An 18,635-nucleotide genomic window follows, 5' to 3' on the forward strand; every position below is an offset into this window, starting at 1 on the left:
ACAGGGATGCCAAAGCCTACATTACCCAGCTTGCAAAGATAATAACTGAGCAGGCTCTTTGTAAATACCAAGTACTACACAAAGGTAAAGTAAAATTGCCACTAAGCTGCATACAAAGATAGGAAATGACAGGCTGAAATGAGGAAGTCCTGGGGTGATAAGATGGGAGGAGGGAAACTATGACTGTCACTGAAGATGTTAAGTGAGTGATCCAAGGATAAACACAAGAGCTGAGAACCATGTGGCTGGTGCTCAGCATAGCAACCATATCCCAGCATGCCTCAGGAACAGGCAGGCTCTGGAAATAAACATGCACAGAAAACACTTAAGCAGTACTCAGCTTCATTTCAAAACAAAATCACCACAATCATGGTGTAGCCATGCACGGCGATGCAAGGAGTGAGCCTTGGGTTCATTAGATTCTTCTTTTCTCAGATAGTAACACATTCAGTACCAGGGAAAGGCCTTGCCACTAACCCCTGGTGACATGAAGTGCATGGAGACTACAGAGAGAGGCCATCACTTATTGCAAAGAAACAAAGTGTAAAGGGAGGCCACATCATCTGCCCTACTCTTCCCGAGCATCAGTTCCCCTGACTTTGAGATGTGGGTGAGAACCAAAAGTCATAAAGGAAAGAGAGTAGCTCTGAACTGTTCCTGCAAGAACGCTGCAGTGAGCGACAGTTTGGCTGTTGATTGCCTTGCCTTTCTTCTTCATACGAGAAAGATCTGACTCCACTTTGGAGGTGTCCAGTTCAAACAGACTTGTGCTGTGTGAACCGAGTGGGTCTATTCTGCTATAGCTAGAACATGGCTGCCTCACCTTCTAACCAGATGTGCTGTCTGACTAGTAGCCACCAGGGAGAAAGAAAAAGGACTGGATTCTGTCTCCAAATGTAATCAAGTAGGCACTATGGTCTGATGGACTCCTTCAGTACATCCGGTTTCCTTGGTAACCTAACTATGTACTAAATGGTTTCCATGGCAAAACATATTTCAGAGTCCAAGTAAGGAACCTACACATACAATTTGGAATTCACTTTATTAGTGGAGGGGCTTTTATATACTTGAAAAACTTGATAAGCTGAAAAACAGGCTTGGTAAACAGATTCCCAGGGGAAGCCTATCCATGGGGGGCCAAGTCAGACAGGAGATTGGGAAGGAGAAAGGCAAATCTGGAGCTGTCAACATAAGCACATGATATAGGTTCCACACGACCATCCAAGGTGAAAAAACTCACTCTGAATGTAATGGGCCAGTCAGCCACAGCAAGCCTAGGGTGTTTCTAGGATCCCCTAGAAATCTCTTCTATAAATAGAAATAAGCTTCTCAAACAACCTAACAAGGTAGCCAAAGAAGTCAAAAGAAAAACCATTACTTATATTTTCCTCAAGTGAGGTGACAGGAGCCCTGGATGGGACATCTAAACATGTACTGGACATTTAGCAGACAAGGGCCAATGATGTGAAATGTCCTCCACAACATAACACAGAACCACAAACCAAAGTGAACACAGCATCCATGTTGAGAAATACAATGCACTGCCAAGAAAACATCCCAGTGGGACTAAGTTTAAATTTTTAACATGTTTCTTTTTGCTTGTATTCCTTTGAAAAAATAATAATTCAGGGGGAGAAGAAAACAGCCTAAAGGATGCTTTAACCGCAAACATGACATTAAGAAAGTTTTAAATGTGACTTGTCAAAATGAACACAGCTTCCATTCTGATATGGTAGGTAGGCACTCTCAGCACTGAGATACACTTCCTGCACCAACAGCTCTCCAAGATAGAATGGAGTTCCAAAGGCTGCAGTGAGCACAGGCTCCTCTACAGTGATTTCCTGAAGACTAAGACTGTGGGTAAAGGGAAAGTGGGCTCTGGGGCTGTTGATCTTCAAGACAAAATCTTTCAAAATAAATTGCTAAGGAACACTTCTGATAAAGCTATCAAAAGGAGCTTTAAAATGTAAACATGCAAAAAAAAAAATACTCTTCCTCGATACATCTGTGGAAAAACAGAGACCTGACTTGGGAACTTGACTTTCATTAGCAGTAATGAATGTGACAAAAAGATGACAACTAAAACCGACAAACACACTTTGAAATGACAGCACTTAGTGAGCTGTGGCTTCCTCCTAGAGCAAAGAGGGCTGGAAGTAGGTAGATAGGCACCTCTTAGTACTGAGGGCCTGGAGCTAGGAGAGCTGGATACAGGATGATCAGGGAGTGCTGCGGTGCAAGGCTTTCTTTACTTTTGAATTGCTGTGCACTGTGCAGGGCGGCAGCCTCTACTCAAGCAAAGTCCAAAGCCCCAGTGACACTTGTGAAGGCTGAGCACAGATAACATAGGCCTGGAGGCCTCCCAAAGACTGAAGGTCAGAGACTGACGCTCAGTGGAGGTCAGTGAGCTGTCCCCGCCACGACCCATATGCTTTCTGTTGTCCTCACACAAAAGGGGTCCCATGCCACTGACTCTTCAGCCTGGCGGTCGCTACTCACATTCAGTGTGTAGGAGCCAAGGACGCAGCTGTCTGTCAAGTAATAGGCAAGACAACCCCTCCTCCCACATAAACGCAGAAATTCAACCCAGACAGACAACAGTGCAGAGGTTGAGGACTATGTAGAGAATAAAGCACTGAAGAGTTACCAAATGCTCGGCGGCATTACAAAATACCATGTATCATATGTAGAATGGGGATTCTTCCAAACAGCAGGGTAGGCATTATGATTCTAAAAGTGGAGTGAATTAGTTCCAATCTGATTCTTTACTTCTTAAAAGCTAATTTTATTTTTAAATTATACTTTTTGTTCTTTGAAAGTTCTATACATTTATATTGATATATATACATGTATAGATACATATATGTGTATGTGTGTATATATACATATAGATATGCACATATATATGTATATCATATCCACTTACCACATATAGCTCCCAACTCTCCCTACCATACCCCACCTCTTCTCCCTACCAGCTTCATGTCTCTTCTTGTTCCCAACAAATCCATTGTAATGTCAAATTGAAAATGCCCAGATCCACCCTGGAAAACACTTAACCATTACCACTAAGGCCAAGTAAATCCCTTTGACCCCATGTCAACCTTGCTTGAGTCTAACTGTCCAGATTTGAACAGCGCTGACCACTACTTGGCAGGCATAGCTCAAGGTTGCTGTCAGAACAGAAAGGATTTCCCACCAAACTCCACAACTTCTAGACCAGCATCAAAGCTGAAGAACTGCTTTTAAAAGTAGCATTTTCGTATCTTTTAAACTGAATGTAAAGTGTTCATAGTCACCAAAAGAGCACTTAAATGATGAAACAGAGCAGCTCCGCAGTGCTGTCTACTAGTGCCGCACAGGCACACGCGTGCAGGCACATTCACGAAGGCACAAACACATGCATACCTGTTCCCATGCTCCAACAGAACATGGTCTTCATTTTCAGCGTTGCTGTTTATCATTGTACTGCCTTAGGAAATGTTTAGTTTACTGTATAATATGACTGCTGTCCACATGTGTGTTTTTGATTCTGAAATGTATTTAAGCAATTGCGATTTACTCCTGCCTTCGTGTCCTCCTTGATGCTGGCAGTCGCCCTCCTACCGTCCAGAGATCCCTGTTTCTGTATGTCCATTCCTTGATTCCACACATACGTGAGATTACAAAGGATCTTTCTTCTTGTGTCTGGCTTAGCATGACAGTCTCTAGGTTTATCTGTGTTGTTGCAAAATGGCAGTATCTCTGTTCTTAAAGCTGAATAATCTCTGTCCCCCTCTGGAGGGAGAAAGAGAGAGAGAGTGAAGTGGGGGGAGAGGAAATCATGATTTCCTTATCTGTTCATTTGTGTGGACACCACCTAGGCTGTCTGCAGACTGAAATAGTTGTCTTCAGCACTTGTGTTCCTCACAAAGAAGTCAGGGTGGTGATATGCTCCAGTGGGTAAAGACACTTTCCACAACCCCAACAACCCAGGTTAGATCCCCAAGACCTATGTGGTGGAAGGAGAGAGCTGAGTCTTGTGAGCTTTCCTCTGACCTCACCAGTTGTGCCGTTGTTATATGTGCACACATGCCCACATTCACACATACACATACAAATTTTAAAAAGCATTGGCAAAAATTAATAGTTTCTGGTAAATAACCCTAACAGAATGAAAACAATGAAGGCTGGTCACCAAAACATCTAATACCTACATATAAATATTCTAAGAGGTTTTCTTAAGTCTATTAACAGAAAAATCTAAAACTTTAAATAAATTTGGTTTTGAGGGGAAATATTATACAATATATAACAAAGATTTCACAACATCCTTCCTTAGTTTTAAAAGGTATTAAATGGTCGTGCTAAATTCTCACAATTAAACATTAGGGAAAGGTTCTGGGTCAGAAGTGGGCGTGTAGAAGAGCTATGAGCATGTGGTCATAAATCCTTCCTCAGAGAAACATGGGTGTGAAAGTCTGCTCTAGGATGAAAACTGGGCAACAAACAGTCTTTCTTACATCATGCTTTTTATAGGTGGGGCGGAGCAGGGAGAGGGGAGAAGGGGACAGATTAAAAGCAGAAGGAAAAATTCTTTGCATAGGAAAAAGAGGGGGAGATAAGTTTCCATTGCTAAATCTATCTCCAAGTTAACAGTGGGTCAGCATCAGAGTCAGCGTCAAGCATCCAAGCAGATCGGAAGCTTCCAGGCTGCCCTCTACTTTGTTTCAATGTCTATAAAATGTTCGTGGACAGAGCCATTCGCTCCCTCTTAGGGCCCCGTTCACCATGTGTTGGCTTATTATATGTCTTATTTTAAATAAAAGGCCTTCCATTTACTAAGTCACTGGTGCTGCTGGTAAAAGACAGCGTGTCTGTACTTTAATAGGGACAGGAAACTCCAATATCATCATCACCCATTATTATGGGTCTCAAATTCAGATATACCTGGATCAAATTCAATGCTCTCTACTAAAACCCATACAGTAAATCTGGCAGCAATGATGCTACCTTTTCTCTCACACACAGGACAGGTGCTTTATATCCATTTATACAGTAGGAGCCTTAGTCAGTACCCAGCTACTAAATAGTTGTAATCGGAAACCGGGGAATTACTTAGGTACTAAATAATCACCCTGCGAAAATATACTGAGGATATAGTCAGTGTACTTTTTAGGAATAAGAGGCAACTTTCAAACCCAGTTGACATATATTTCTATGTCTGCACCCACATTCTACTCTAAAAACTAAGTAAATGACACTTTGCTCTTCAAACACACTGGAGAGAAGAAATACTGATGTCTCTGAGAGCCAAGTGCCAGAAAAGGAGAAGAGATGGAAGCCATACAGCTTCATGGAAGTCAGAGGGAAAACACAGCTCCCAAGTGGCAGCTTTGCTCCCTTAAGCTCTTCTTCCCAGGTACGGCATGAACTCTATTAGGTGTTTATGTAGAGTGAGAGGGCGGAAGAGACTGACAGACCTCCGCACGAATCTGTCATCCCACTACGAGACAAAGCGATAGGCAAAAGAACTTTCTATCGTGGTAATTATGTTAGCTAGTTTGAAGGAAGTTAAAATGTTCTTTTACTTAAGCCAATAGCAATACATTTGAATAAAGGATTCTTGGAGAAACGATCACTCATTATGTTCCACACCTGGTTATTTCATAACACTATATGGGCCAAAGAATTGACAAAGAGCTTCACTACTGTGTTGCACGCTGATTTCTATATAAAGACGGACCAAATGCTGTGTGAACACTAAGTAAATGTAACACATAGTAGACTAACATATTAATGTCTAAAATTTAATTATTTTAGGTCCGTAAAAATTTATATTTTGAATTCTAATTTTATTTATCTTATGTCCTGACTGTGTTCCACACTCTCCTCCCAGTCTCTTCCCCACCTCCTGTTCTCCACCCACATTCCCTCCCCTTCTGTTTCTCTTCAGAAAAGATCTGGCCTGGATGGATGTCAACCAGCCCTAGCACAACAAGTTGTAGTAAGACTAGAAAAGCTGGACACGGTAACCCAGTAGGTTGCCTTCAGGTAAGGGCCTCAAAAGGTTGGCAATTAAGTTAGAGACAGCTCCTGCTCCCACTATTAGGAGTCCTACAAGGAGACCAAAGAACACAGGCATAACATACGTGTGGAGGGCTAGGTCAGTCCCAGGCTCTCCAGTTGGCGGTTCAGTTTCTGTGAGCTCTATGGGCTCAGGTTAGTTGATTCTGTGGGCTTTCTTGTTTTGTTTTTTAAAAATTCATTTATTCATCCATCTATCTATCTATCTATCTATCTATCTATCTATCTATCTATCTAATCTCTTGCTTTGGTGTTCTGCCTGTGTGTGTCTGTATGAAGGTGTCAGACTCCTGGAACTGGAATTACAGACAATTGTGAGCTGCTGAGAATTGAACCTGGGTCCTCTGGAAGAGTAGCCAGTGCTCTTAACCAATGAACTGTGTCTCTAGTCCCTGTCACCCAGAATTTAAACATTTCAGGAGTATTTATTTTCTTGTGTATGAGTGCTTAGTCTATATCTATGGATGATGTTCATGCCTGGTGCCTGCAGAAGTCAGAAGTGGGTGTTAATATCCTGGAATTGGTGTCATGGATGGTTTTAAAGATTTATTTGTTTTATGTAAATACACTGTATACTGTCTTCAGACACATCAGAAGAGGGCATCAGATCCCATTACAGATAGTTGTGAGCCACCATGTGGTTGCTGGGAATTGAACTCAGGACCTCTGGAAGAGCAGTCAGTGCTCTTAACTGTTGAGTCATCTCTCCAGCCCATGGATAGTTTTGAGAAGTCATCATATGGCTGTTGGGAACCAAATGAGGGTCTCTCCCTCCAGCCTCTTGTCACTTGAAATCTATATGATGAAGCCCTTATCCCAACTATTGGGATAATATCAGGAGACTGGATACTTTGGAAGGTAAATAGTTGAGGTAAGGTCATGAGGTACTGTAATGGGTTGAGTGTCTTTTAAGAAAATGAAGACATGCTAGCACTTCTCTCTGCCCTGCGAGGACTTGGTTAATAGGTGGTTTTCTGCCAGTTAAGAAGAGGAGCCATAGCCAGACACCAAATCTTTTCTTCTTCTTCTTCGTCTTCTTCTTCTTCTTCTTCTTTTTTTTTTTGTATTGCAGCCCAGGCTGGCCTCAAATTCATGATCCTCCTCCATCAGTGTGAATGCTAGAGCATCACAGGCATGTGCCATATAGCTAGCCTTTAGACCCCAAATGTTGATACATGGAATTCTGATCTTAGACGTTCTAGCCACAATAACCATGAGAAAATCAATTTCTATTATCTAAGACACCTTGTTCATTATATTTTATTCTGGTGATATAAGCTAAGACAGTGTGTGAATACATTTGTACATATTCACATAAGTCACTTATATGTATTATGTGAGAGCATCCACTCAGTGTATGCAGTGGGTAGATATATATATATCCTCTAAAATATTTTATTAGTCACAGTATGAAATACACAACACATATATAAATATTTATGTATTTATATGTAATATTTACATATTATATATCTTTGTACATATATGTAGTATGTATATTTCATACCACTGTGATTAATAAACTGTTTTTAAAGATAATATGAGAGCTGAACATGATGGTTCATGTAATTTCAGCACTTGGGGAGACAGCTAAGAGGACTGAGGAATCAAGATCAGTCTGAGCTGTATGTTGACACCCTAACTCAAAAACAAAAAGAGAAAAAGAAAAACAAATTCATCACTTATGAATATAAAATATTAAAATGGTTCTTTCTCTTCTAGGTGACTGTGAAACATTTTTAAAAAATCATCTTTCACCAATAACACAGTGCAGTCTTCGTAGTGCATAGTTCTGTGGGTTTTGAAAACCAGAGAACTGTCTGTCCACTGTGACAGAGTGATTCTGTCACCTGCTATGCTCTGCCTCTTCCCAGTCAAGCTCTCCTCCTACCCTGACACTCAGAACACCTGCGCACAGCGCTGAGGACACCTGCTTCATAATGAAGTCACCCATTTTATACATTGCTTTTTACTGCTAGCATGTATTTGACACAAAAGATTAAAGGGGATGAGTAATTGAGACGACAAGACAGGAGCAACTAAAGGCTTGGTGGAGTCCAGACGAAGGCAGCATGAAGAAAGCATGCTCGGATCTGGTGATGGACTGGACATAAACGGGGGCAGAGCTGGACATGGCTGAGGAGTGGTTGCATAAGAGGGAAATTAATGAGTTCTGTTGTGACCTGAGAGAGAGATGAGGCTTGTATTTTAAATGACCACTCTGCCTAGAACAGCAAATAGCCTGCAAATGCTAAAAAACAAACAAACAAACAACCCATCCCCAGTCCAATGAGAGGAGAGTGACCGTCAATGATGGTTTAATCCAGAGGCACAAGAAATGGAGCAGGAAAGTCTGGATAGCTGCATGACTATGGTAGCACTCAAATGTCATTCGCACATCCACAAGGCCAGTCATCCAGTCCACGGGGGAAGATTGACACTGCACATATACATCTAGTGACACAGCAACTGGGTAGCTCAAGTCCTCCTGCTAAAAACTCCCAACATGGCCGGGGAAGTGTCTTTTAAAGCAATACAGTCCTATCCCACTCAAGCTAAGGGAAGTCCTTCGGAGTACCTACCCCTGGTCTGACTACCTCAGGTTCAGATGTTCCCAGAGACCTACAAGTAGGACAGACACAAAACTTCTCTGATGTGACGACACAGCATGTCCTGGCCGTAGGAAAGAGGCACAAAGGGTACAGAAGAGAAACTGACAGAGATAGATTCTTGCTTCAGGAAGCATAATTTGGGGAAAAAGTCAGCACCACGGAGGCCTGATGGAGTCAGGACTGGGGCCAAAGATGGTGGAAAGACTATGGTGGGACAGCAGGGAAGGAAAGCCAACGAGCAGTCAGTTGTGTAAATAGAAAACAACCGAAAGAGGAAGTCAATGGCTGGGTTACTAGAAGGATAGCAAGCCATCAATAAAAGGGAACGCAAGAGGAGCAGACCAGGGGACTGGGGGGATGGGCAGTGTTAGATGATAATTTTTACTTAAAACAACTAACTCGTTAAATTCTTATTCATACATCGTCTTATATTTTATTAGCATATATTAATTGTGCAATATAATGGAGTTTTGTTGTGACATTTCCATACATGCATATAATATACTTTGATCATATTCACCTCCCCACAATTTGCATTTTAATGAGGTACATGAATTGGCTACAGGAGAGCCTGCTATTCTCAAAACTATATTTAAACCTTGTGTTTCTATTTCTTTTTCTAGAGTAAAGCCTGTGGTCCACATCAGCTCCTGTGGCAATGTGTTCTTCCTTTAAGCAGTATAACTCTGTATGGATTAATCTCTCTACGGGCCAGGTGCACGCTTCTTCCATTTAGACTGTTTGAGAGGCATTCTCCTGCTCCCAACTAAGAGCTCACATCTGCCACCAGGATCATTTTATAACATTTCCTCTTCCACGTTCTAATTCCTCTGGTCCTTCCTAAAAACTGCCCAGGATGTTTGTTAACTATCAATATATATCTTACACTTTATGTTGCAAATAAATATAAATGAACAGCAACAATATCAAACAGAAATGACCAGTGTTTTGCTACCAAAGAATAATGTTAAATTAAAAACCACAAAATTTCTCATTTTTCCTGCAAGAAAAACACTTGTCCAAATCTGTGAGATGCTCCACAGAAAATGAGAGGTCTAATCTTCTGGATGAAGATGTGGGTGTGTTCCAGCTTAGGCTGGTCACTACACAGCAGAGAGGACACAGGCGCTGAAGAGAGATCAGGGACAGAAGTGTCTGAAGGCAGAAAATTAACACAAGGCTTAGTGTGCCGAGGAGGTCTGAGTTATCACAGATGTGTGCACAACTTACTTGTGAAGTCTTCACTTCAGCCTTAAAGAAGCCTAAACCAAACTGAGCTAGCACTAACTTCCGAGGCTGGGGAGGTGGAAGCTGCATGTCAGAAAGTTGCCAAACATGTGACATTTAGGGGCTGATTGATCTTCCCCGCATCCAAGTCTGTTTGCAGTGTTGCATAGCAAAGGCCGAGCTCTTGATGTGCTGGGAGGCACAGGCTAGACAACGGGCCAAACTCACTAATGAAAACTAGCTGAACTTTTCAGAATTCCACTCTAAGTCACGAAGAAGCCATCTGGCCCTGCTCCCAGGCCAGTAAAAGGAACATCTTAAGTCCCTAGAGGCTAAGACAAGCTCTTTCCACCAAAAGCAAACACACATCTCCCTTGACAGCTGGCTGTCTTAGCATATGCTGGACTGTGTATATATCAAAGGAACATCTTCTCCAGGAGCACAATATTTATTATAGGGTGATTTGAATGACTCACATGAACACAGGTAAGGCTGAATAAGGTCACGTTTACTACGCTGCTCTATTGCTTAACTCCCAGCCCCAAATCACCTCTAGTGATATCGGGCCTCCTTCTCTGAGACAATTGGCAAAAGGCTTTTTTTTTTTCAAAGATGAGAATGAGAATTACAATTTTTTTTTTTTTTTGCCAACCAATCACACATTTTCAAAGTTACACATTTTGATGGTGGAGGAAATAGAAGATCAAGGGTTCAGGGTCATCCTTGGCTACACAGTGAGTTCAAGACTACCTGGGATACATTAAGCCAGGTCTCAAATGGTTTTTTTTTTGAACATTTAAAATGGTACGTTCCATCATGCCAGATAGGAAACACTACAGCAACTTTTCTTAAGATGAGTTTTGCTATTGTGGAATTCTTTGTATTCTCAAAGATTTTGTGATGCTTTGTCAACGTCTACATTAAAAGTTTCTGGGCCCCTTTTGGGCTACATGTCTTCATGTAATAGCGGGAAAGGTTCTATCTAGAGGGAATCCAGATACCCGTAGGACTTCTTTCCTGGATTATAGTTCCTTGCTGCCTGCTGTCAAGTATCTAACATCTGGTGCTTCCCGTCCTTCCTGGTCGACAGTTGTTAAAGGAGAGGAGCTCCTTCCGCGCCAGTTAAAGCTGCAAGCAGTAGTCCTACACAGAAACCCAGATGTGGGGACAAAATGCAAAAAGGGATCAGAAGTGTATTTATTCTTCTAGTCTGTGATATATAGAAATTTAGAAGGATGAGGTGTAATATTATAAAAAGTAGAAAGTGTTATGTAAAGCAAATGTTTTAATCACGTGAAATTTTGATTGAATAAATGAATATTGTTTTGTGTGATCAGGAATAATAAAATGATATATTCCATCATTCCAGACAGTAAAATCAGTGGGACATTTCAGAAAAATCACAATATAGTGAATTTTCATATCAAATAAAAATTTTTATTTTGTCTCATTTACCTGAATGTAGTAAACTTTTACCTAGAATTTCAAATGCCATTACTTTAATTTTCAGGTCCCTATGCCTGAGTCAAACTTCAATGCACCCCCGCTTCTGGATTATAACCTATTCCCATGTCCTAAAAGACCTGTCTGTTACCGGGTACAGTAGGAAAAGGAGGCCACAGGGGAAGAAGTAAGAAACTGTAAGGTCAAAGTTCATGAGACCAAAACGACGTGCATTACTGGCAGGGGTTCAGGTGAGACAGTACTCTTACAAAGTAAAGTTCAACCTCCCAGGAGCATGGCCACGCAACCACCAAGGACCCTAGCTGCTGCCTACAATGTATAGAAACAATAACTGAGCTCCAACCATGAAGACCAAATGCCTTTCTAGGCAGAGATTATCAACTTCTACACTTCTGCAAAGTTACATTAGTGGGGAGTAGGGCTAGGATAAGACCAGTTTGGCAGAAACAGGCCTTGACTTCCCCAGCCCTCAAATAACAGGGGCTTTATAGTTTGCTAAAACAATATGCCAAGAGAGTCAGGAACACAGGAGGAAAAGGTGTGTTCCCAATAGACTGCATGTGGTAGGTGGTAAAGAAAGCTCCAGAGAGGAGATGACTACCAAGACCTTAAAAAGATGGGCGAGTCATGTGTAGACCCTGCAGGCGAGGGGACCAAATGTAATACTCTGGAACAAGGACTAGTTTGAGCAAAGGTACAGATATGGAAAAACACAAAGCCCATTGGAAAAAAATCAAAACATTTGGCTAAACAGCAGGGTGTGTGTATGTGTGTGTGTGTGTGTGTGTGTGAGAGAGAGAGAGAGAGAGAGAGAGAGAGAGAGAGAGAGAGAGAGAGAGAGAGAGAAAGAGAGAGTCATCGAGAACTGTCTGAATGCCAGACTGATAGCTGGTCCACAAGGGGGATGTTTGAGCAAGGGCATTATGTGTGTGAAGCTTCAGGCAGACAGACAGTTCTGTGTCAAAGAGAAATAAATTGACCCCTAACCTGGGAGTTAACTGGAAGTCAGACAGGAAGAGTGCAAGAGTCAAGAGTCCAACAAGGGGCACGATGGCGGACAGACAGACAAGGAACAAAAGGCACTGTAGAAAGTGGCTTCTGGCATCAGTCCACTGGCTGGTTGATGGGGGCGACAGTGTGGTAGATGCCTGTGTGAGGCAGCACTTGAGCACACAAGAGCACCCACTTGAGCACAAGAGAACCAGAGGAACAGGAAGTGAAACAGGAAGGAAGGCTGCCTCACTCAAGATGACAAGCTTGGTTTTGGATATTTGCTAAACGCTGAGATTTGAACTGGTTGTGAAAATGGAATACTAGTATAAACATCCATCAAATGCTTAGAAAGCAGTTTGTTTTCTAAAGCTAGGGGAAAAGTTAATATTAGAAATAAAGGCCAAGGAGTCATCCAAAAAAGGCCATGAAAATGATCGAGGGCTAGGAAGAGATTGGGGAAACGGCTCGGCAGTTAAGAGCATTGGGTGCTCCAGCAGAGGACCTGGGTTTGGCTCCCAGCACCGATGTTATACCTCTCAACTATCTGTACCACCAATTCCAGAAGATCTGAGCTTCCCTTCTGACATCTGAAGGTACTGAACACATATGGTGCACAGATATACAATGAGAAAAAACACCATACATGACAAATAAAAATAAACAAAAGTCTCCAAGAACAATTAAGAGGGAAAAAAGTGACAGAGGGGGCTGATGAGACAGCTCAGCCAACAGAGGTGCTTGCACACAGGCCTGACAACCCGAGCTTCATCCTTAGACCCTACAATGTGGCAGGAGATGCCCTACTCCCTAGAGTTGTCCTCTGACTTGCACATCACATACCTGCAGAGACACATCCACTAAAATGAAAACCAAAGTTTAAATGATCCAGTGATAGAAGCCTGAGAACACAACTTCCTACAATTTAATGAGCTGACAACACGAAGCAGGTATTGTAGGAGACCAGGAAGGGTCTGAGAATGCCAGGTCAAAGGGAAAGAAAGCTCTATGGAGAACACATGCCAGGAACAACATTATGAGCATCATAAGGCTGAGTACAGTGAAAAGCAGCTGAGCACCTGAAAGTACTAAACACTGTGTCCCTTATTTAATTTCAAGGAAAAACACATGACATTAGAAAAGCTAGGCCTTCTAGAAATTTTCAGTGTTACCTTTATCAAGCCTGATGAAAATCTACTCTGAGGTCCTACAGCATTAATACATTTTCCAAGTTATTTCTACAACTTGACAAGCACTAACTTGTGTTGACCATGAGCTCAGCACTATAAAGGGTCCTTATAAAACTGAGCTGTGTATCTTTTTCAGAAGAATAAAGGGAGCCCCCAAATCACTTGGGCCATGCTTGTCACCCAATAACTGAGGAGTAGAGGGTTTCTAGTGCCAAGTCTCACTGTGTCTTTCTCACTAACCACAAGTTGTAACTTGCAGTTGTTTTTATGCCTCTTACTGTACTGTAAGAAAACCAGGGCACAGAGCCACATCGCATTTGTCTTGACAGCCTCTGGCACACTAGCAAAGGGCCCTGCACTTGGTCAGTTCTCTCAGGGTTACTCCCGCTGAAGAATGACCACACAGGCCTCACTATGGGCGGACATTTATGAGCTGCTAAGTTCTGTGTACTTATTCCCAAGGCGGTCTCTAACTTAACAACAAAAAGTTCTAAAAACAAATTCTGTACTTGTGAAAGATGCCACCTGGTATGCCTCAGGGGCCGAAGTCCTCTTTTTATGCAGAGTGGGAACAGCACAGGGAGTGACAGAGCTGACTTTCCTCAAACCACTTCTATACACTGGCTGGAGCCAAAAAGGGGGTGGGGAGGGAACCACACCTTTCTGAGATGAGCACTGTGCTGTCTCGGATGCCCGTTTCACCTTTCGGTTTCACTCGGGCACTGCCAGCAGTCTAGGACCGAGTGGAAGGCACGGCACATTCAGGGCAGTTCTGACGGTGTAACCCTGGCATCTGCAGCTTTCCTGCCAGGAAAAAGCAAGGCACCTAGTCCAGAAACGACTTTTCCCTTTTATAATATGCAACCAAAATCTAATATTTTGCATTTCTGACCGCTGGATAATTTGCCTCTTTGCTGTCCTCACACTTGTCCTTTGTGCACAACTCACACTGGATTTGCTCTTTCAATGAGCAGAACCTCAGGTCTAAGTCAGAGGACTGGTTTTGATTCCTTGGGGAACAAATGTATAGTACATGGAATCTGTCTATTTCATGAATGTCCCTCAAGCATGAAGAACACAAAGTTCCTTTCAGAAGTGTTTATTCTGAAAGCACCATGGGAGGCTTGAGGATAATAGGCATCTCCGTACCATAAGCGCATGCAAGCCATGTGCGACAGGGTTGTCAAAGGCTCCAGGCCGACTTCAGAACATCATAAAATCACAACGCACTTGGGAGTTTCTGACCAGTGTAGCTGACAGATGTTCCTTTTCATTGGCGTTGTCTAATTTGGGGACATTTGGTACTCATATCATTAGAATCTTTGGAGTATAACAAATTGATTCCTTTTCCTTCATGTGATGACAATACCCTAAGTAGTATTCTTCTTTTCTATTTCTGGGACTAGTTAATATCCTTGCCTACTGCACAGACAAGCTGGGGCAGAGTGATAAAAGCCAGACAAGCCTGGAATTTCCCTTTGCCCATGTACTGAGAGGTGGAGAAGCCAGACTTCTTTTGACCAATTTAAAATAATGTGTAGCAGGCTCTTGGTCTCCTGGAGCTTCTGCCTATGTGAGATCCTGCATGAAGCTTGGGACTTCTCAAAGATTACCATAGCAGGAACTGAAAGGAACCCTCAGCTAAGGCAACAGCCACGTAAGCCTGATTAGAGATGCTTTTCCAGTGAATCCACAAAGCATCCTTTGAGTCTGAATCTATCAGCCATGCTTGGATGGCTGAGAGGTGGCTAGGTAACACAAGATAAAGGCAGCAGATAAAAGCTTAACACAATGTCCACAATAGTACTAATCCTCTTCATTCACTGCTGAAGACTTGTCCCGTGGCCACTGCCCTCCCATTTCTCCTCTTCTATGCTCTGATCTGCAAGGACTAACTAAAGATTCAGCCATCCCTTTATCCATGAGGGGTATGTTCCAGGACTCTCAGTAGATGCTGAAGCCACAAATACAAATCATGGTAAACTGCAAGCATGCTGGACGTGTATTATACACACGCACACACATATACAACCTTAACTACTACAACGGTTAATTTGTAAATATGAAGTGTGACATTAACAATAGCCAGAACAGAGCAGAGCAATGGCAACTCCTATAGTCTGAAGAGCAAAACCAGCACAGGCTTCTCTTGCCAAGTAGACAGTCACTTCAGAGAAAAAATCCTGGCTTCAGTTGAGAACAAAAAAATACTGTCTACAGAGACTTGGTGGCAAAGGCCTGTGATCCCAGCAGCCAGCAGCGGGAGGCTGAAGTGGGAGGAATCCCAAGTTTGGGGCCAGCATGGGCTATATAATAAGACTGGCCTGGGAAGTATAGCAAGAAACAATTTCTAACCGAAAGTAAATACTGGGCTGGATACAAACTTGGATTGTTTGCTTGAGCCCTATGCTCCATCCTGTTATCACAGAACAACACTCTTCTGAGAGAGCAATTGCTTGTTTACAGTTAACTCACATGTTCGCTTCTAGGACATCTTGGGATGTTTTTCTCTAACTTTCTCATCACCCAAACAGCTGAATTAGCTCATTAAGTTCAAACTGAGTGTCCAGACCAGTGTGTATTCCCATCATACCCATCCTTTCCCTTTCTTCTCTAACTTGACTCTTCCCTGTCAACTACCCAGCACTCATTCATGGCCATGAACTCCAGCAGCAAAAATGACACTAACAGCGACTATTTGGTGAGGGACACCTCTGGGGAGGCTCTATACTGAACACTCTAGGAACAGTATTGAATATAACTTTAAAAATAACACTGTCAAAAAGGTACCAGTGTTGGGATTCTGTAAACCTTACCCCATAGTTACCTGGCAACAACCAAGTATGTCCCACCTCACAGTCACCTGGCAACAGCCAGGTATGCTCTGCCCCAGTTACCTGGCACTATAAAAGGGGCTGCTTGCCCCCTCCTCTCTCTCTTGTGTTCCTGCTCTTTGCTCCCCTGCTCTTGCTCTCCCGCCTTGCCCCTCCTCTCCCTACTCCCCTCCCCATGCCCTCAATAAACTCTATTCTGTACTATACTGTCCTGTGGCTGGTCCCTCAGGGGAAGGGACTCCCAACATGGATTCCCCCGGAGGCATCCCCCTAGCCCCTACACCTCACTGCACTTCCATGGAGCACCCCCCCACTCTCTTCATCTTTTTCCTAACAACCAGTATGCCACTTTATAAAATCATCAGAGCTAAGATGCTAGTCCTTCATTGTCACTGGAAGCCAGCGTGTGCAGTCTCCTTACTCCTGGGTCTCCATCCTTCAGATCCCATTCCTGTCTCCAGCTTATGGCCTTTAATTCACATGGGTCAGTATTTTAACGTAAAAATCCATGTGCTGGGCAGGGCAAAATAGAGTACTTGCTACTGTAAAATCTCACTCCAGCTGTTATTAAAGACTATAAATTAGCAAGAGAATGCCTGTGCATTGCTGATTTTCACAATCTCCCACATTTGGGTATGAGCAGCTGCATCATATCAATCTGTAAGATGGGGTGTTCATGACTCATAACTTAGAGCAACCAAGGTCAGAGAGCATGAAAATGGCCCAGTATATTAATGTCAGGTGGCAACCATGTCTACTCTCAGACAGAAATCTGCCAAGCCTGACTAAAGGCTTTACAGAAAACTTTGATAATGTATTTCAGTTAAAATCTGTAAAAAATTCTGCTGATGAAAAATGTGCCTTGTCAGAAGTTCCCAACCAAATCTGCTTATAACCCATTTTCAATGAACCTTAGCTTCCTTTGAAGTTGAACGAGCTACTAAAGCATTTAGCCAACAGTGAGCACACTGTGAAGCAAGCCTTCATAAAACTCATTTCTAATGAGAAAAGCTACTTGGTTGGAACACAAGCATAAGAGCAAATTGTTTTGACTATGTGACTAGACACTGCATAAAGCCATAGAGAGCTGTTGGAACACAGAAAGAACCTGCCACCATCATTTTAAACCATCTACTTCCAACACCACCTTCATCACTTTCTGACTAACTTTTTGCTTAATGTCGTAAAGAAACTGGTTCTATTTTCACAAATGCCTTGACAGTTTTGAACATATGTTGCTTCAGATAGTATTCAGCAATCCACGTCAGGTTATAACTACTGCTCACAATAAATGCCAAGGGAAACCTGAGAGAGTAGAAATTTGGACTTGGTATTCTTACAATTCTCTCAAGGATTCAAAGGCACAATTCACAGACCACAAAATGCTTGAATAAGATTCGCTGAAAGATTATACATGCAAGCACTCTGTGCATTTACTGTGCCATCAACGCGTTCAACCCCAGGGTTAGAGAGATCACTGAGCAGGTTAAGAACGTAGGCTGCTCTTGCAGAGGACCTGGTTCAGATCACAGCACCCACTTTGTGCTGCCTGTAATTCCAGTTCTAGGGGTCCAAGGCCTTCCTCTGGCCTTTGCTGTTAGATGCACACAAACGGAATAGTTACAGTTGGGTGTGTGCACTCATGTATACACAAGAGAAGAAAGTTTTAAGAAAATTTCTCAGTGTACAAATTTCTAAGAAAAGAAAAGAAAAAAATGTAAGAGTTCACATAAAAGAAAGAGATGAATGGTTAACTAAGTAGAAACATCTGGCTCATGATATCAAAGACACTGACACTTACTGCTCAATTCGGGGTGACAAGTACAACTTAGGGTACACCTGGGTGGCTTCAGTATCCTCAAAACTGACAGAAAGAAGGGCCACATCTTCTCCAGGGTCTTCATTTACATCCTTAGAAAGGAAGTGAGAAACATGAAATGAGCACCTGTTCTCCGAACACATGGTCTTTTGAGATAGGTCCCATTATGTAGCCCAGGCTAACCTCAAATTCAAGAGCTTCCTACCCAGGCCTCCCAAATGCCAGGATCACAGGCATGTATTATCATGCCCTGCTTACAGTAGAATCTTATCAACGATGAGCTCACACACAGCCTACTGGCATGAAACCATGGTTTGGAGTCATCTTCATCCACCAAATAGTTCAGCACACCCTTGTCTCACCCCTCCAGGAAGTGCCTCCCAAACTTCTTGACCAAAGCCTACCACAGTAAAGCACAAACCTCAGCTACTTC

At 42.6% G+C, this 18,635-nt stretch overlaps 1 protein-coding gene across 1 annotated transcript in view; it reads right to left on the reverse strand.

Annotated features, from left to right (window-relative positions):
- Positions 1-18,635, reverse strand: part of BABAM2 (BRISC and BRCA1 A complex member 2) — a 357,467-nt gene that overhangs the window by 142,661 nt on the left and 196,171 nt on the right. Inside the window, exon 7 of the mRNA XM_080918718.1 lies at positions 18,185-18,294. Coding sequence (XP_080774844.1) covers positions 18,185-18,294 — 110 coding nt within the window. The remainder of the gene's footprint in view (positions 1-18,184; positions 18,295-18,635) is intronic.

The sequence above is a fragment of the Micromys minutus genome (genome assembly GCF_963924665.1).
Source record: "Micromys minutus genome assembly, chromosome: 1".
In the NCBI taxonomy this organism is placed as follows: Eukaryota; Metazoa; Chordata; class Mammalia; order Rodentia; family Muridae; genus Micromys; species Micromys minutus.